Source organism: Cariama cristata, unplaced genomic scaffold (genome assembly GCF_000690535.1).
Source record: "Cariama cristata isolate BGI_N322 unplaced genomic scaffold, ASM69053v1 scaffold46175, whole genome shotgun sequence".
NCBI classification, from domain to species: Eukaryota; Metazoa; Chordata; class Aves; order Cariamiformes; family Cariamidae; genus Cariama; species Cariama cristata.
The window spans coordinates 7146-27669 of record NW_009616713.1 but is presented as its reverse complement, the minus strand read 5'-3'; the positions used below and the strand labels follow the sequence as shown (position 1 = coordinate 27669).

At 35.7% G+C, this 20524-nt stretch overlaps 1 protein-coding gene across 1 annotated transcript in view; it reads left to right on the top strand.

Moving 5' to 3' along the window:
* Positions 1 to 14723: 14723 nt before the first annotated feature.
* Positions 14724 to 20524, top strand: part of LOC104161718 (ceramide kinase-like protein) — a gene marked incomplete at its 3' end in the record, with an annotated part of 8147 nt that continues 2346 nt past the window's right edge. The window contains exons 1-2 of the mRNA XM_009700249.1: positions 14724 to 14730; positions 15260 to 15502. Of these exons, the coding sequence (XP_009698551.1) occupies positions 14724 to 14730; positions 15260 to 15502 (250 nt within the window). The remainder of the gene's footprint in view (positions 14731 to 15259; positions 15503 to 20524) is intronic.

Genomic DNA, 20524 nt, shown 5'->3' with positions numbered 1-20524 from the left:
CAACTTCTTGCAGTGCCTCACCACCCTCATGGTGAATGCAATATTCCAGGTAGGGTCTCACGAGAGCAGAGTAGAGAGGGAGAATCACCTCCCTTGACATGCTGGTCACACCTCTTTTGATACAGCCCAGGATATGGTTGGCTTTCTGGGCTGCAAGCGCACTTTGCCAGGTCATGTTGAGCTTCTCGTCAACCAACACCCCCAAGTCCTCCTCCTCGGGGCTGCTCTCAATCCATTCTCCACCCAGCTTGTATTTGTGCTTGGGATTGCCCCGACCCAGGTGCAGGACCCTGCACTTGGCCTTGTTGGACTTCATGAGGTTCCCGTGGGCCCACCTCTCAAGCCTGTCTGGGTCCCCCTGGATGGCATCGTGTCCCTTCAGCGTGTCAACCACACCACACAGCTTGGTGTCATCGGCAAACTTGCTGAAGGTGCACTCGATCCCACTGTCCTTGTCACTGACAAAGATGTTAAACTGCGCCGATCCCAATACCGATCCCTGAGGAACGCCACTTGTCATCTGTCTATCCACTTGGACATCGAGCTCTTGACTGCAGCTCTTTGAGTGCAACCATCCAGCCAATTCCTTATCCAATGAGTGGTCCATCCATCAAATCCATGTCCCTCCAATCTAGAGACAAGGATGTCGTGCGGGACAGTGTCAAATGCTTTGCACAAGTCCAGGTAGATGGTGTCAGTTGCTCTTCCCCTGTCCACCAACGCTGTAAGAAAAGAATCAATGAGCTGTGTTTCACACAACATCCCAATCCCTGTTATTTAGGTACAGTTATGAGGAGTGGCTTGTTTATGGTGTAGAGTAGTATTAGCTGAGTTTATCTTTTGGGAATGAGTTTGGTGATTGGAGAAGAGTGCATTTGTTTGAAGCCTTGAGCTGTGTTTGTATCTTTATCATGCCTGTAAGTGGAAGTGTTTAAAAATGCTTATGTAGAGATTGAGAGGGTACTTCTGATTTTGTTCCTTCCCCAAATTTTACTAATTTGTTTCTTTTTAAGATTGAAGAATATCCTCAGTTTATTCTTTGATGAGGATGACTTGTATAAGAATTAAAAATTATATTCCAGGCCCACTGTTGGCTTTGTTTTACAAGGAATGGTTACTTTTCCTTACTAGTAGTAGGGAAGCTGCTGTTTTCTCTCATGGTCTGTCAGTGGTAACAGACACAGATAAAAAAGTTTGTTTTAAAAAAAAAAAAAAAGATAAAAGGTGTTTTAAAAAAATAAAAATTGTAGGTCTGAATTTTCATGTGAGCCTTGATGTATGGTAGCCTTTCTGTAAGGGATTTGATGAAAGAAAATTCTGTTTCTAATGTTTAAGATCTGGTGCAACTGCCTCCCTCCCTGGCTTCTTATTTAGCTGTAGATGTAGGAGTACATTAAATTTCTGACAAAAATGTACAGTAATTTTTTTTTTAAAGTTTACCTGACCGTTCTTTAATCTAGCATGTGGGTGTTTCGCGCCTGTATGTTGCAATTTTAAATAAATGGTCAGTTCGTGAACAGAATTCAATGTCAAACCTTGAATTTCCTGGCTTTTGTCTATTTAGGCTATATAAGATGGTAGTTACTTAGATGCTTTTCAGTACAGAGTAGTTGCTGTAGTTGTCGGTTTCTTTGAACTCTGACAATATATCTCTTCTGTCAGTCTATATACTCAACTGAATATAGGAAAGTATGCTTTGCGAAGCTCAGAAAATGCAAAGCAACAGATGTTGTGTACTGCACAATTATACGTATCCTGGAAACAGATCTTTACACAGTGCAGACAGTCTTGGAAAAACAAAATTTGACATACAAATGATCAAGTTAGAAGTAACAGCAATAAATACTTACAACTAAATATAATGCTGTTTTGCAGATACTGTTCTGAATTTGAGTAATTAAATGCTTATCGTTCTATTAAAACTCCCTATTTAACAAATGATTAAACATCATCTTTGTATTTATATTTTTCTATATTGTTTTAGTATGTTATAGTAGAAATAGGATAAGTATTCTTACTTAAAAATAATGTTGTAGGAAAATAGCTTTAAAAAAAAAGCCTATGTTATTCTAAGTGAATATTCTAAGTGAAAATTCTTGTAAATAAATTGCTAAAAGTAAATAGGAAAAATTTCAAGATAACTTGCTGGCTTCCTGCATGAAAAGAGCACATTTTTGCCCGGCTGATTTGTTGACTGTTCTGAAGATGGCTCAAAATGAGATTGCTCCTGTCCAAGTCCTCTCCCTGGTACACTGTTTGTTGCAGGGCCTTTTGGAGACTTGTCAAACAGCTCTGTCAAGAAAGGTACTGAGAGATTTCATACTTGGATGGGTTTGGGCTTCCCAAAGGCCTGCTCTGTCACATCTACGTAGTGTAACTGGGGGTGATGTAATTGGTTAGGGATCAAAATTATCATAGCACCAGTGAATAATACAATAACAGTTAGATGGCTCTAGATGGTGGTAACTCATGTTGATGTCAAACTTTAAACAGATTTGTGGTTTCATTTAGTAAATTCTGCAGTTGACATATTCCAGGGTAAACCTAAATGTATCTATAAGTTACAATAATCGGCAGAAGATTGTATATAGATGTCTATTTTTAACTCAATATTATTTTTATTAAAGGAAAAAGAATGCTTCTGAATATTTCATGTGAAATGTAATGTCAGCACACTCATTAAACAAGGCTGTGATTAAAGTAAGAATATCCTCCAGGTCCTTTCCTGTTCCGTAGATCTTTTGTGAGGGAGGAGTAGTAACAACTTGGTTGCTTTAGAAAACAATGCTTAACAGAAGAAAGGAGTACCTGAGAAATGTTTGTAGCTTGCTTTTTTTTTTCAGTAGTACAGAAAAAAAAGGCGCTTTTTTTTTTTTGCACTTACATTTGTTGAAGAGTTAATTATTTAAAATATGATGGAAACAAGCAGGTGGTGTTTTTGAAATTTTGTCCCTAGGTCTCACTTGTTTTATGGAAACCATTTGTGGAACATACACACAGAAATTCAGTACTGAACTTACAATGTAATTTATATACATACGTGTGCTTGTCTTGTTTAAAGCAGCTACTGCTTTTTACATATGCAAGTTTAACAGTTGAGCAATAGTAGTTTGTATGCAGGAGCAGACTAATAAAATGAACTTACAGTAAAAAGAAAGCTGTTAGTAAATATGTTTCTCTTTGTTTTATGTTTCTAATGTTTGTTTTCTTTGTCTAATTCATGGAGTGAAGGCTGCCTGAAAAGTTCAGAGTGCCTTTGGTATAGTAACAGTGTGGTCTGGAAGGAATATGGAAGAGAAAAAATGGCATGGGATAAACACAGAAAATCAGAAATGCCAAATTTGTTTGTTTGGGGACTGTTAAAATAGAAGTGGAAAAGCATTTTGAGATTGTTAGTTATGTCCTGCAGCACAGGTTCAGAGACATAGCCGTTTTACAGATTTGATGAGGCACTGGGATAATGAGTCCAAGAGTTGATATAATTAAGCCTAGTGTAATGTACTGATCTCTTATTTGAATGCCATCAGCTTCGGATCAAGATCAGGAGCTATAGTTAGACCATTCCTAACGTATATGATCATAGGTTTATTATGTGGAAAATGTCATCTGTCACTTAAACAGTTGTTAGGATTATTATGTTAAGGATCATTAGAACATAAATAGAGACTAAACCAGATGTTTGTATGCTCTATAAACCAATGGTTATTTAACCACATCTTGAATACTGTGTGCAGTTCTGGTGTTCGCAACAAAGATGATGTAGGACTGGAGAAGGTTCGGGGGGTGACAATGATTAAAAGTGAGAAGTGGCTCCTGGATGAGAGTGATGGATTAGGCCATCACTTCTTGGCCTGAAAGGGAGGCAGTTGAGATGGGGCCTGGAGACAGTAGATGGCAACGGATTTCTATCTTCCAACATAAGAAATATAGTGCATCTAGTAAGGCTAAGAAGAACCAGGCTCAAAACAAAAGGAATACTCATGCAGCAAGTAAGAGAACTGCAAAACTTTCTGCCAAAAGATATTTTTAATGCTAAAAGATTTTGTGGATTCAGCTGGAGATGGAAGGCCTCATTTGAGTGCTGTTAAATGTGTAGAAACTGCAGTCAGTTCACGGTGTCCCAAATGAAAACAGGTGGGGAGTGGAAAAGTATTAGTGGAAAACAGAATAAATGCTTGCTTTATTCGTTCTCTTAACATCTGTTTATGGCTATGGTTTGACATAAGATAATGGGACAGATGGACTTTTGCTCTGACCTGGCATTGCTGGTCTTAGGTACCAAAAACCAGTCAACTTATATTTAAATGATACTTTATGTAAAAGCACACACATCACTAGTCTGTAACTCCATCTGTATTTGCACTACTAAGCAAGATTTCTTGGTAGAATTTGAACTTCAGTTTGTCTAGCCTTCCATTTACACATACTCATTTTTATTGGTGGATCAATATAGTTTAAAGAATGTGTGTTCTTTGTGTGACAAAATATCAAGACATTAATTTTATTAAATGTTGTTAAGAATTACAATACAGTAGCAGACTGTATAGGAAACCTGTATTTCTTAGCCATAAATGCCTTGAAAATATTGCTCATGTATATTTATGATTTCTATAGTCTTGTGGTCTTTTATTTTTCTTGTGGAGAAGGGAAGTTAAATTCCAAATACCATAGCTAAATTTGTATAGGGTAAGAGTCTGAAATCATTATAAACGATTCCAGTAGAGTAATTAGTTTCATCAATCTCAAGATTAGGAAAAATGTGCTGCTTCAATATGCTTAGCTGGTATTTTTGCATAGATCTCTCTCAGAAGATTTCTGATGTTCACAAGGTAGAAGACAACCCTTGGTGTAAAACATCCATTTGTTATGTCAACAGCTTGAAGATGTGTGCCGAGGTATCTATAGTAACTAATTCTGAATACAGCTGATGATAATTTTCTTGCGCTGGTTCACTTTAAGGCTAAATCAAACATTATTGTCTGATCTGTAATGTGTGGCTGGATATGTGTAGAAACTCACATTTGTTAAATTTACTTTTAAATGAGCAAAGTAAGTTTAATATTGTGATAGAGGAAAATTTAGATAGAATAGTAACAATAATGCATATATTGTGCAAGTGCCTGTTGTAGAGTCCAAAGATGCATCTCTGTTAGTTGCTGTATGGGTCCTTTGAATATGAATTGCTCTCTGATCCTGCAACCATGTACAGGATCTTTATGCTCTGAGTAAAATTCCTAGGATCTGCAAGTAAGGTATTTACTTCAACCTCATAGTGGTAATTCCTGTACTTATGTGTCCATTTGGTGTAATGCTAGCATTTAAAAGGTTGGGGGCATGCTAGTATTTAAAAATTCGTATGTATTATGAGAGGTTTGAATTATCTCTTTGTCATCTGACGTGTTTCTCCACCAGTGAAAACTCATCTGAAATTGGTTTTTTTGATAGGCCAATCAGTAGACTTTCTGCTTGATTTTAGTGGTACTTAGTACTAGGATTGGGAATAAACTGCAGTTAGGAATAGGTATGTAAATGTGGTGTGTAGCTCCAGTTACCATACTGGAGGTAAGAGGAATAGATGGGAGATGTTAAAGAATTTCCTTGAAATAGCTAAGAGACTGCTTGTTTGAGACTATGGGTGCATGTAAGGATGCAAAGCATACGTCATGGAAAGTTTTGGGGTGGGTTTTTTGTTGGTGTGGTTTTTTGACTAGTGGCTATGTTTTGAAGCAGTTGATATGCCTGTCAGAAAATAAGTAGGTTTCTGTGTGTAACTTAGTATACTAACGTAGTTTGTAAAAGTGAAAGTTATTTCTATACTGATAGTTAATTTGAATTTCATGGCTCTCAATGCTGAAATTTTATTCACAAAGCATTTTATGGATTCTGCATGCTCTTTAAAATGCATTTATTTACTATATGCACTGGTTATTACACAAATCAAAACCATGATGGAGATCTTTTGACTTTTGAGAATATCATAATTTCAAACAATGTGTTTTGAATGACTCATTACCATTTATTCTTATAATCCCTGAACTGTATAACAATGTAAAATATTAAAAAAACTTGAAGTACTAGCTTCACCTGATAACTTTTGAGTGTATTTTGATTTCCAAAATAGCGTTATATATAATTTTCTTATAGTGTAATCAGATATTCCCCAGAATTATTTTTTTTCCGGAAAACATTTTGTAGAGCTGTTGATACACTTTATCAATGTCTTATGTATGTGGTTTGAATTTTAAATTAGCTTAAGGACACCTATTATTTACAATTTTAGTTTTATTTCAATGTAAGTGTATTGCAGTGTGTCTTCAACAGTGCTGCTGCTAAATGAGGTAAGCATATACTTAGCTTGCTGTGCAGATACATGGGCACAGGTGGACATCTTGGTAGTATGCACCATGCAGTGAAACACATGGCACTACACAACATGGGGCAAAGAGCACGCAGTTTGAATTAGAAGTCATTTTATGGATACCTTGGAAATTTGTGCTCATGCATATACAGGCTCTAGTTTCTAAAAGGGTGTGCATGTTTTTATGTTAAACACTTGTGATACACACATCACTCTAATGTAGTTGTCCTTTGTGGAGAGAGGCAGTATTGTATGAGCCTGTTTATGTCAATATTTTAATAATTTATCTTTATAACTGCTTTTGCCTATATTTATAGTAACATTGGCACCCTGTGTACAGAAGATACAATCAGTGCTGAAAGGAAACTTGCATCCATCTGGAAGCAATAAACTTTTCTAAAAGACTGCACAGTGTTACTTAATCCTGTGATTTCTTACTGTGAGTGAAATTAAGGTTTGGTTCAGTTGTGTCACATCATGTTGGTATCAAATCTTTTGTGAGAGCTTTGTCATGGTGTTAAGCTACAAACAAAATTTTGGAATTGATGAAAGTCTGAGAATGTAATTTATTCAGTCACAGGATTACGCATCACTGCAAATGTAGTCAATTCCATATAATAACAAGAATTGTGATACCAGAAATCTTCTGGAATATTGCATTTTGTAAGCTTTTTCTTTATATGAAGGACTAGTTTATATACTGCACAATTCACTAAGTATACCTTAAATTTTGCATTGTGTTCTAAGTAATTTTTGTACTATACATATATCATGTAGTATAAAGTATATTTTTAATATGCTGAAATATTTTACGAAATTAGAGAAATACAAACAGTTACTCTAAGAGGAAGGGGAAAAAACCCCATGTATATTATAAAGATCATATAGCAAAATTCTGTGGGGTTTTTTGTTGCTTTTCTTTTCAGTCTGTCACAAGTGTGGTGAACATGAACAAAATAGGATTCATTCATCCCTGCAGGCAAAGTGGTGTAGCTTACATTCTTCTTATTCCTACGTGGCAACTGAGCTGAAGAGCGTTGGGATGAGGGAAGAGTTTTATGCTTGTCAGAGGACTCTGGCAGTGCTATTGCCATCTCTTACCCTTGGGCTAGTGTAGAAGGTGCAGATAGAATGATACAAAGGATGGCTGAATTTATGAAGAAAGCTCCTACAAAAATACACCCGAGATCAACAAGAATAAAGCCAAACATGTAGCTGTTAATCAATGAGAAATTAATGGATGAGTTTATCTAGCAGTTGATAGCTATGCTTCAATACCTAAAAGCATGAATTGCTAATATACATGAATTACCAATAGCTTGCAGAAGGAAATTGCCATGTGTTTAGGATGGGATATGTCTCTTCTTTTTTCCTGAAGAAAATGTTTGCTTGAAAATCTTTTCCAGAAAAGACCAAAATTCAGGTATTTGAGGCATGTTGAGCTCCCTGAAAGTGTGACGCTGATACTTAGCAGTATGGATGGTTTGTAAATCTGTATTTGAGGCTGAAGCAAATCTCATGGCAGTAAGAATCCAAGTACAACTAAGTATTATCTTGTAGTTAATCAAGCTCAGTGATGTCATGTGGCTGTAAGAGGCTATTTGATTCCCCACTTCCTCTTATTTTCTGAAATGACAGAAGTAGTTGCCATGATTATGACATAAATTAGTAGGTACAAAACAGTGTGTATGTGTGAGATTCTTTTGAAGGAATGTAAAATTAAGCTCATGTTTCCTCTTTGGGGATTCCTTAGTATCTTCCAGCTCTCCTAGCCCATTGTATTAAATCATGTAAGCCATTAGATCCCAGTCCTGTTTTATTTCAGAAATCTCTCTCTTTAAATGAATTCCATGATATGATGGTTGTGTTGTTGGTCTATATGTAAGACTAGTCATTTAATCTGATGCTTGTGTTTGCAGAGGTTTTACAAAATGATGGAAATCATTGATGTTTGTTACCCTGTTGTTACTCTGAAGTTTGTTATATAACTCCTTTCACTTATTACATGAAAAACCCCAAAGTTTTAGGCACTTAATAGAAGATTTGCTGCTACTTTTCCAATCGTATTATGAAATTAGGCAGTATGTGGGCCATACTCTTAACATAAAATGTAGAGCTTTCTATAATAGATTTGTTTTCAGTGACCGCTTTCTTGTTGTAGTGTTAATGAGAAAATGTAACTACTAAAAAGCAGTCTTTGCTGAATGCATCCTCTCAAATGCTTCCAGTTCAGAATCACTCACTGTCTGCCTTGCGTCCTTTCAGCTAGCGTTGTTATTCTGTATAGCATTATTCCCAGTAGATCTTCTTGTTAAGGAGGGGTTATTTTTGAACATGTCCCTGAAATTCTTTGCTGGAGAATGAAGGGGAAACCCTTAAGGTGAAGCTTCTTGTCTGGAACAGCATTAGGCCTTGTGCTAAGCTTTAATCATGCTTTTCCATGGAGGTATTTATTCAAGAAGCTATTTGGCGGCTTTTCAAACTACCAGTTTTGGTATGTTTTTCTGATGAAGTTCTGGTGTTAGCCTGTAATTAATAAGCAAGGTACTTCACTGCTCTAAAACAGAGATGAAACAAGACACTAATGAAAGCTTGATGGATAGATGTCTAATGAGCCTCATTACAAGAAGGGCCTTGTCCATGACCTGCTGGGCATCAAGGACACCCAGGATGCTGGGTGCAAGTGTCACTCCTGAGATCTAGTGATGCTCAGAGGGCAAGTCCTTAGGTCTGGCTCCTCTCCAGAGAGAGTCAGCTCCAGCAGAGCTGGCCTCTGAACTGTACTAAACTCTGCCCTTATAGTATGGGATTAATTGAAGTGTTCCCATGTTTGCTCTGCCAGTTGCCAGCATCATCTTTCATTTTGGCTCAGCCAGAACTAAACAGCTTGGCAGTGGTTCTTTTTTGTCAGAAATTTGCCTATTGCCAACTTGTAAAGGTGTAGTGAAACTTTACCAAATTTTAAGTCCTTGAGTATGGCCCAACTCAAGACTTCAAGGACTACACCAACTGACCCCTGAAGCTACTCTTCCTGCAGTTTCTGTGATGATATGATGCTGGGCACAAGGGCATGTATCTGCAACAGTCCTCTTGGTTTGATGAGGATGTTCAGAAGGCTGAGGATTAGTGTTTAAAAGATGTGGTGGAGAACAGGGATTGGAATCAGCTGGTCAAGGGGTCTTTGGGGAAAGAACTGTTTGAAACCTGGAAAGAGAGAAGAGGGGAGGATGAAAGGTAGGAGTTTTAAATGTGTTTACCCATGCTGTGAATACAGTAAAATTGTCAAGAAATACCCTGAGCAAAGCTAGGTTTTGCCAAGTGCCAGTCATAAGGAAAAGGGCTGGACTACACAGTCATGGCAGGTGAGTGAGGGTAGGTGCCTGTATTGGAAGATGGATTAGCAGCAAGATATTGCATTGGCTTGGCAAAATATATCGCTTCACCCGCAGATTCTCTAGAGAAGGAGAATGAAAATTGGTTGTATTCCTGTCAGATGTTTTTAAGCTCAATTTTCTGCCCTGAAGGAATACAGCTGTTGCTGCAAGTGAATAGCTGCCATTAGAAGATGGAGTTAGTAGTTACACCCTGCTTTTACTCTCCAGCTCTGGAGGAACTGAGATGCATTTCTTCAGTACTTTGCAGTACTTTCTGCACAACTTGCTGTTCCAGAGGAGGTCATTACGCACAGTCTGAGAAACATTTTTCTAGAATAGGGCTTCGGTTGTGTTACACTTCTCTTATGACACCATCTAAAAGGACTGGAGTGGCATAAAGGTAATCTTCAAAGAAAAACAAGTGTCTCCCCAACCTGGCCCTTGCTGTACCTTATTCTACTCGGCTTACTGTTTGATACTCTTGGCAAGCAGAAAGTGCAATTTTGCTATATCTGCTTGCAGAAGAGAGTAAGAGGCATAGCATCAAATTTTGCCAAAGGTGTTGCATGACCTGTCTTTTTGAAATAAAAAACCCTTGAATATTCAGATGTTCTGAAAACAACTTTTCTGTCTCATGTTTAGAGCCTTTAAATTAATGTTAAATAGCCTGATGAGCTATACAGTGATTCTTAGCTCTTCTGGCAAGAATGATCATGCTTGCTCCTTTATATTTCTCATTGCCAGTCCTGCTTAATCAAAGTTGTAGCTGAAAACTGTAGAGGTTTTATGAATCAGTTACATGCTACTTATTATGCTTTGCAGACTACAGTAGGGGAAAAATAGGCTTAATAATTAGTGAGTTAATAGTTGCTGTTTTATATGCATTAGACATTATCATATTAATTTTAAATATTCCTGAGCCTAAATTTGTAGATGTATTGTAAAAACAAAATTAATTTTTAATTCTATTTCCTTTTTGGTTTTATATTAATAAAGTTATATTTTATTGTGTATCCTGAATGGTTATTTTGAAGATAGTGTTCGTACAGTGTAGGATGATCTGTAATAACTACTGTCAATCACTGTATTTTCTTTGGTATAGTCTTGATGATTTTTATTTCTAATTACTTCTGTTATGTTACACTGCACTCAGCTATGGCAATCAACTATTAATGAAGTAAACTTTGAGAGCGTAATGGGACAGAGAGCCTAAAATGCGTAAGAGATTTATCTATTAATTGTAGTTAAGTGGGGCTAGGTGTCTTGCCAAAGGTCATAGGAAGAATTTATGACCAAGGGAGTATAACACATTTTCCTTTGTGTCCAATTCTTGTACTTGAATCATACAGTCGCATTTTGTGTGTATTTTATACTGTTTTCCATGTATTCCAGATATTTATTATGGAAATTAAGTCCTCAAATACCACTTTTAGATGTTTGGCCAAATAAGTGTTTTGTTGTTGAAGTGTTGGTATTTATATTTTAATAACACACTTCTCTTTACAAACTGTTCTATTTTTCAGTAGTACTGCTTTTTTCTTTGTGTATGTTTTCATCAATTTTGCTGTAAACATGAGATAATCTATTTGTTTAAAGCCTAGTTTAACACTCTTAACTAATTAAAATTTGGGTTGCTATTTACAGTTAAACTGTATTTGAGTGTATTAGTCCCTCAGCCTTTATTTTACCTTAGGGTGGTATATTTAAACAAAATTTTTTATTAAATAAGAGATTAGACTACCATAAATAGGAAAAATGTAGGATAGTCTCATTGCCTGTAATCAGTGAGAGGATAAATAATAGCGGCATAAAACTTCTTAGGAATTCATATATCCAAGCAGGCTTTTTTTCATGCTGTATTTGGAAAAAAAAAAAGGACATGTGCAGAAACTGTGAGTACAATTAGCGTCAAGCAGATAAATCCAACTCTAATCCTGTTTACGCTCTACATCAGACAGATGTGCTGAGATTGATTTAGACAAGCCCTTGGCTTATAGTAATTTTTTTTTTTTAAGTGCCTTATATTCTGTTTTTGTTAGATCTTTGTTAAATGTTAAGTGCTGTTAGTTTTACTCTTCCTTAACGCCTGTAACCTACTTTATACAGGTTCCCTCTCTGCTGTCATGATGACAGGGTAGCCTGGTAGAAGAGATTATCTTTATTCCTTGTAATTAAATTGACTTTTTTTTCAGAAGATACAACAATGAGAAGTGGGTACTGAATTAAATAAATAGCACGATATCTAATAGACGTATACTTAAATCTCTTGCAAGAACAGATGGTACCCAATATCTTTCTAAGTAATGTGAGAGGACAGTTAATGTCCTGAAACAGCTAGCAATAACCAATATGATACTAACGAACAAATAGGGTTTTTTGAGTTTAAAGAAGTGTCTAATCCAATGTTATTTATTTTTAAAGTAAACTCGGTTGTTATCACATACTCGATATACTTTATAAATGTAGCTCACGACTTAAATTTTCTTTATCTGAGTTGTTTTATAAAATTTTCCTGCATTTGTGATGATCTTCTTTTTAGTAAAAATAGAAGATGAAAATTATAGAATATGCCTAGGGACTTTTATGCAACTTTCTTTTCAACTTTAGTAAAAATTGGCTGTCCTAATCCTACTAGCTAGTTCAATATTTCCTCTACAATTTAAAACTTGAGGATGATGCTTTTGTACGATTCAGTATTCCTACAGTTTATATGCTTCTCCAAGCTCTATCTGGAAATGTATTCCAGTAGAACAACTAAAGTCAAATACTATTTTTGAAAGTGTAGTGCTGCCTAGTAAGGATGTAGTATTTTAATTTTCAAGAGTTCTGATGTGTATCTGAGCAACACAAGAATTTGATAAATACAGACTAAGAGGAAGATGTAAAAGCAAATAAAAATCTGGCTGAAATAGTAGCATAAAAGGAAAAGATAAGACAAGCCTTACCTGGCTTAAGACTAAATGTCATTCTATGAAAGCTAGTGGGGGAATAAAAAGTATTTGAACAGGCCTTCATTTTACTTGATTTATGCAGGACAAGCAGGCTAATGTTTGTAATTTATTTGAAATGCATATGCATAATGTTAGTATAACAGAATTTATGATATTGTCAGAAAACTAATAGTTTAATCCAAAATGTTATTTGTTTAAAAATATTTAAAAAGCAAACCCATTTAGCATATTTATGTTGGTCTGGGGGGATAAATGGTTGTTGCTGCAGAACGGTTGTTGTTTTATTTCATGTGTCCTTGTTTCCCCGTTTTCCTAAAACGTTGAGTTTGCATGCTGGAATTTTCAGTGTTCTGCATGTCTGACAGCAAGACTTTGTGGTAAAAGATAAGCAGCCCCCCTCGAGAATGCTGGTTTTAAAATTAAAACGGGTCTTATATAAAGATACCAAGCAATGCAGTTCTAGGTAAGTGATTCAGGATGTCACAAGTAAGTGTTTCATTTAAGGCCTACAAAGACTATTTGCCGCCACATGTTTTAGAAGAGCAATACAAAGTTTGAAAAAAATCAAGATCTTGGATTTGGTAATGTTAGTATTAAGGTTGCTTGTACAGTGTCCACTCACCCTTTAAGGCTGTGCAAAATCATAGTTCAAATGGAATCATACAGTATTTTTTTTTCTCCTCAGTCCCCTGGTTTCATTCAAAGTATCTTATACAAAGTACTTTTACAGCATCATTGCAGTACTTGAAGCTCTGTTTCGTTTTCTGTTGTTTGGTGGGTTTCCTCCTGTTTATTTGCTGCGTAATTCTGAAAATCTACACTACAGACAATTCCTGTGTACTATCTCGGTGCACACAAACATTTACTTTTCACAGTATTCCTGCTAAGAATGGAATGATTTTAGTCCAATTTCACAGCTTAGTAGCTGACATATGGAGAAATTAAGATGGTAAAATGTAACAAGTTGGAAAAATATGTGGTAGTATAATAAGGTCATGCTTCTATCTGCAGTAGGTTATTTGGTATGGAACAGGAAAAAATAGGTTGGTTGATAATTGTCAGGAGAGGTAAAACTGACTTTAGCTTTAGCTGTGTTAGCATTGCTGAGGTGCAATCCTCCAGGATTTCTGGATAGAAGGATGATCACTGCATAATCTGGTTCAAGAAATGATGTTGAGAAATGCCAGCGTCAAACTATTACAAGAATTGACACAGGCTTCTCTTTCCTGTTCAGAAAAAGTATGCCTTTCTGAAGCCCTCAGCGTCATGTGGTGTAATGAAGTAGGTGATACGTGATTTTGCAGTCTCACCTGCACTGCTGTCCATTCCAGGAAGACAGTTAAAATAGACTTTTGCGGCTTCTCCGTGGCACTTCAGTACAGCATGCAGCAAATATTCATCAAACAGAGTCTGTTATGGCTTTTGCTATTGAGTAACCACTTGACTGGGCTGTTGCTAGATTTGGAAAAGGTTTCTGGTTTCCAGCCTTTCTTACCTTGGGCTGCAAAGGGACTTTTATTGGTGTACAATATCAAATCTGCTGTAATTACAAAGAAAGCAGGGAAAATTTTCATTTCATGTCCAGAGTATCTGACACCTAGAGGAATGCTGGCATTTTTCTTCAGTCTGTGTATTTGACTTTGGTTTTGAGGAGTCGGGTGTTTTACAGCTCAAGAGAGCAAAAAAAGGAGAAACCTGTACCACAGTGGTGCAGTTGATACATCTGCAAAAGGCATTTGGAACTAGTGTCACTGACGTGTCTGCAGCCACAGAGTCAGTGTGTATTTTAGATGTGGCACTTCAAGACATGGTTTAGTGGACAGGGTGGCATCAGGTGTACGGTTGGACTTGATGATCTTTGAGGTCTCTTCCAACCATAATGATTCTATGATTCTATAACAGCCCCGAGATAAGAAGACCTTCACTTAGTGTTCCAGCCTAACACAAATCTCCCCTAGGGTGAGGGTCTGGAACTGTCACAAGAACTTTTGAAACTGTTTTTCTTTTACTTGTCTTCTAAAGTAGATTCATAATTCGAAAATGAAAGGTAAGATGGGTGACACACTTCTGTGGTTTGTTTTTTTTTTCTATTTTTGCTTAACCATTTTCTGATATGTCTCGTCTAAAACCAAAAGACAGCAGTTGTATCAAATTAAGAAATACATTAAGCATATAGTCATGGCACCTTTCTGATCTATGATTTAGGAGACTGCAACTGCTGTGATTGCTATGATTTAGGAGAATACTATGAAGAATTTGCTTTGTGAAGGCAAATAAAAAAAGTGGTTCACTGTTCTTAGTCTACAATTTTGTTCATTTTTTTGAATATCAGAAAAGGGATTAACTAACCTCTCTGAAACTGTGTATAGCTGGATACCTAACCTAAATAACAGAAAGTTGGTAAAATATAAGACCAGTGATTGAGGCAAATGCTATGCAGTAAGTTTCAATAGAGGCATGAGCTGATGCAACAAGTGAAGCTAGAGATAATGCCATAACAATATTTATTTTTTTTTTTAGATATTGCTCCTAATCATATTTATAACACTTTTTAAAAATTTTATTTCCCCCTACAGGTGATTCCAGTATGGTTTTACAGGCTCAAGAGGAGATTATTGAAATGAAAGATATATTTTCAGTAAAACTGAAACGTCGTCGTTTTGTAGGGCAGAAAAAAGGTGGTACTTTGTTGGGTATCACAATTTTTAAATGCTTGAATAAAGAAGAGAATAAACTAACAGACTGTGCTATCCATTTAAATAATTTAAGTGAAGATCATTGCCATTCATGGTTTAGACACCTAAAGGAAATTTTGAACGGTAAGTATTCAATTGGGGTTGATGTCATTATTGTTTCAAACTTATTTCTATTGCCAGTAAATAAGGTTGAGTGAAGCTTAGAAAAATATTTTGCCTGTGGAAATTAAGACACAGATATGAATATTATTGCTGGAAAATGTTTACTACTGAAGTTTTACACAGTGAAGTGTAAAATTTAGGGAAGTGACAATAATTGACTAATGCATCTGTAAAAATTAAAGAAATTGATGCTATTTTTGGAAGTGTTTTGGAAGCTACTGAAAGTAAATAGCTTACTGTATTCTGACTGAAGAGTCTTCTGGGAAATCTGTTTCTTAAAGAAATGAAATATTTTGCTGATGTTTTCACTTGGAGTTGCAGCACATCTGATGGTACCACTGTTGTTGCAGTCCTGGGAACTCTTCAGGGACTTCCCAGTGACTGTGCAGGAGCTCCCAGTTGAGACCTACAGATTCTGTAAGAGACTAATGGGAGAGACTTTCCTCTTCTTCATGAATTCACAGGTGGAAGTGCTCTTAAGGTTCTGTAGGACTCTTACTGTATAATTTGATACAAAATGTATTGACACTAGCTAGTGATGAGAGGCAATTCTTTATTTTAAAAATATCTTTCTGTCTTTGCCTGGGCTAATGTCAGTTTCAGGATGCTTTGTTTAACCCATGATGGTTGCAATTTTTTTCATGGAAGCTGTATCAAATTTAAGAAAAAAGTATTCACCATTTAGGGGGAAAAAAAACCCACAACAAATCAAAGCCTTTCACTGTAATTTAATACCATGAATATTGGAAAGATACAGAATATAGCACACTTGCAATTTAAAAAACTGAAAGAACAGCACACACCCCCCCCCCCCCCAATCTCTTGGATTTAGCTCCAAAATGTATCTCTGTAAACAGACTATAGCAAATGAGTTTATTACAGAAGAAAAACAATCTATCTTGTAATAGACTATTAAAATTCCAGCTGAATTGTTACTACTGAACCAGATTACAGAAATCAAATATTACACATCTGTAGTGTTTGTAACAACACTTTCCATAGTGATTTATAGTGTACTTCTGATAAAGTCATTTTGTCAAAAGCAGATATTAGAGAAAGTAAAACAACATGAGTTACTAGTGGTGCATTCTTACATTGTCTGCTTATAATATGCTCTGGATTTTCCAAATAAAAATGTGTATTAAAAAGTGCCTTCCTGTGCCCCTTTTTGAAAGACTTTATCAGGAAATATCTAAATCTGCAGAAGTGCCAAGATTCTTCCAGATCTCCAGCTACCCATAAAGGCAAGGACATTTGCATAAGGAGCAAATGTCTGTTTTGTTCCCAGATTACCCTCCATCCATCAGGAGCAGTGATACCATATGTTCAGAGAAAAAAAAAGCTGCAGTATCTCTTGCTCAGGTTGCCTTTACTTGGAGGTGCAGTCTCTGTTTTATAGCTTTGTAATTGGAAGCCACCTGAACCTGAAAAAAACATTCTGGTCAATGTTGCTGTTTCTAGTTCTTCCTTCAGCTTCAGCCTTTCTCCAGAAGCTCAAACCTTGTGCAGATTTTTCTTGATCTCTAATCAGTACATTTTTCTCCTTTCCTTCTACTTCAGGAGTAATCAGGACTCAGAGGGGAAAAAATAACCAAACACAACCCCCCAAATATAATTTTCTAATGTGTATATTGGTTTAAGTTCTGTAATTACAATAAAAGTAGTTTTCACCCTGTTACCTCTTGAAATCTGAGTAGATATTCAAACTGCCTTTCTATCCAGAAAATCACCCAAAAAGCGGCAGTATTTCTGCAGTCAGTGTGGCAGAGACACATTATCAGTAATTCAAACAGTGATGGTATAGTAATGGTATAATTCAGCAAAAGGTCTTCTGATTTAAAATGTACCAAACATTGGTAGCAAGTTCGCAGTGGGATTCAAGTCTGGACTAAAAGTATAAAATGCAGATAAGTTCTGTTGATTCCTCAGTAATTGAAATCTCAAAAGGCACATTGATATATCTCTGCTTGAAACAGTGATGAATTTTCATAGTTTTTGCTGCAGCTTGTTTTCATAATAGTGCTGATGACATCTTTGTTAATGAACTCAAATTGGCTCCTTTTTGGTTTCCTTATGAACTTCAGGATAAAGTTATAATTTCATCATTCTAAAATAGTAAAAATTTAAGTGTACATGTTTTCTTTCTAATCTATCTGATCACAAAGTAAATTTTCATTACCTGCTGCATTATTTAATTGAAGATTTTTTTTGTTGCTTCTAGGCTGGAGCAAATTAAAAGCAGGTGATTTACCAAAGTAGAGTATATATATGTTTGGTTATGGCTGTCAGTAAATATGTACTTTCATTTGTCAGAATGACTAAATATTACTAAAAGGTATGTCTCCTTTGAAAATAAATGCAATTTCTATTTGTTTACCTTACTCTTTGACAAGTTTTTAGATTTTTATGCATATACATTTATTAAGGAACAACAACAAGATTATTAGTGATGATACGAGCTAGAGTTTTATCTGGAGATTTGTTCTACTGAAGATATTTTTTTTTTTTCTGAAATACCATGTACACAGTTTCCCTTTTACTGTGTGTTTTGTGTCTGACACAAATGTTTCTTGCATGGTTTTTCCTGTTCATTCTTAGTCTCTTCATAGTGAGTATCCTCTGTTGCTTTGAATTTGTGTTCACAGTACTTAAATTGAAAGTTGAACTAGACTATAATTTTTTATGAAGCCTGTCATCATATAAGTGAGCACACAGATACAATATAGTTAGAATTTAGTTACAGTGACTGCTGTTACGGCTTTCTGTATGTGTGTGATGGTAACAAAACACATGTACTGCCATCTTCCCTCTTTTAATAAGTTCTTATTTTCCACATAACATCGCTGCTGTTCAGATGCATGCCAGATAGATAGGGCTTGCTCAATGATATAGTGTTCAGGAAAATGGATCTTCTGTATATCGCATGTTCGTTGAACTGGTGTAAAATAACCACTGCCACGTTAAGGCATGCACCTATGGAGCCTTGGTTCTGGACTGGCTCCTGGAAAGCCCCAAACGTCAGCTTAGGCAGATTCTAGTATGCTGTTGATCTCGTGTCAGACCTGTTGTACACCTGACTTTCAGTGATTTCCGTTTATACATCACATCTTTTTGTACTGGACTTATGGGCATGTACAGTGGGGACATACTGTGTCAGTGGAATTCACCATTTAATTTAAAATCCTTTTTGCATGCAAATGCCCGGTGTTTCTTAAAGGGTTAAGACAGGCCCAGAAATGAAGGGGAAATGCATAATTATCAATGCTTATCCTTTTAAATTTTTTTTTAGCAAGATATGACTTATTTTTATTAACAGTTGATTAAAAAGTTTTACTTGAAAACTCTGTAAACTAACAGAAGACGGTAAATAGGGTGAAGAATCAATGATAAAGTAGCAAAAAATGCATGAAGTGCATTTTATTTTTATCTCCTATTCTGTAGTATCTCTCACACTGAGATTTGATACGGACATCTGAAACTTCATGCATGAAGTTTTAATTAAACCATTAATGTTAAACATTAACTTTCGTTAGTTAATATTAACAGTGGTGTCTCCGTAGTTACATTAACAAATCTGTCTCATATTATTAGTTTTCCTCCTGTATAGTATTTTTACTGTTGTATAAAGTGTTTATAAATGTATGCAGTAATGACATGATTCCAGGCTCTTAACTTTTGTAACATAAACCCGTTTTCATAAAGCTGAGAACTGAAAGCAGCACAGATGTATGTCTGAGCATAGCGTCTCTGCTGCCCTATGAGCCTTTGTTTTCAGAACACCCTGATTGACCCACCACCCTTCATGGTTCACTGATTCACTTGATAGATCAAGTTTAAACTAGTGCATATTAGCACATTTGTTAGTACTAGAGGAACAGTTGGCCTTCCTGCTTTAGGCTGCTGGTTCATTTCAAATGGAGCGGCCACAGAAAACAATAACAGAATACCAGTTAGGAGAACTCCAAAAGACTGGCAGATTGAAATCAGTTGCAGACTGTAGTAAATGACATTGATTCATTCATATAGATGTTGTTTAAAGAAAATTAAAAGATTATTATTATTTAAAAATACTTTTAAAGATGTTTCAGTATGTAATTGTGTGAAAGTTTAATTTTTGACTGTTATTGGATATTCTTTCATAAACTCAGTTGTTTGGTGGGTTATAACATGTCCAGTACACACTGGGAATGATAAATAATAATTTTTGTCCTGATTATCCTTTCATGTCAGTTGGCAATCATTTGGCACAAACAAAACCGCATCAGTAGTGTACCATATCTCTGCTCAAATGCCTTGTTTGTGATGCCTATTTCTATAAATAAAGTAGTTTACCTCTCTGAAAAAGTAAATTTATATTCAAGTAGTCGCAAAGAGAATATTCTAATACTTTTATCCTGTGAATTCATTTGATTCTTGAAAATCTCACAAGGATTTATGTATTAACTCTGAGCTACTTTTCAGCAATAGCCTAATATATATAATTGTAAATACAGTTCCTGGTTTAGAATCATTTAATGAATGATTTTTATTTTTTATTTAAAAAAGGAAACAAAAATTCAACTGTTTCCTTAAATCTGGGTTTTTTTTCCCCACCAATTTAGAAATCTATATTCTTTTGCCTGCTTATGCTTTCTTTTAAAACTCTGTATTGCTACCTGAGGCTTAAATTTTTACACATAAACCTCAAAAACAGTTAAGTGAGATAGCAATGTTTGCTTTTTTCTGTTCAGTTTTCTCCTAATGATGGTTTAGCAGAATTGTAACTCGCACTGTCTGGGTAACAGAATTTATGACACTTCATCACCTTTCTCTGCTTCTACAAACTCTGTACTTTCCTGTTCTTTCCCTCTGCTTTGTGTATTATATTTTTATATATATATATGTTTGAGCTTTGGTTTGTTGTTTGTTTTGGGTTTTTTTGTGGTTTTTTTTTTTTTTTTTTTTTTTTTTTTTTTTAAATTTTTTCTTTCTTTAAAAATCAAA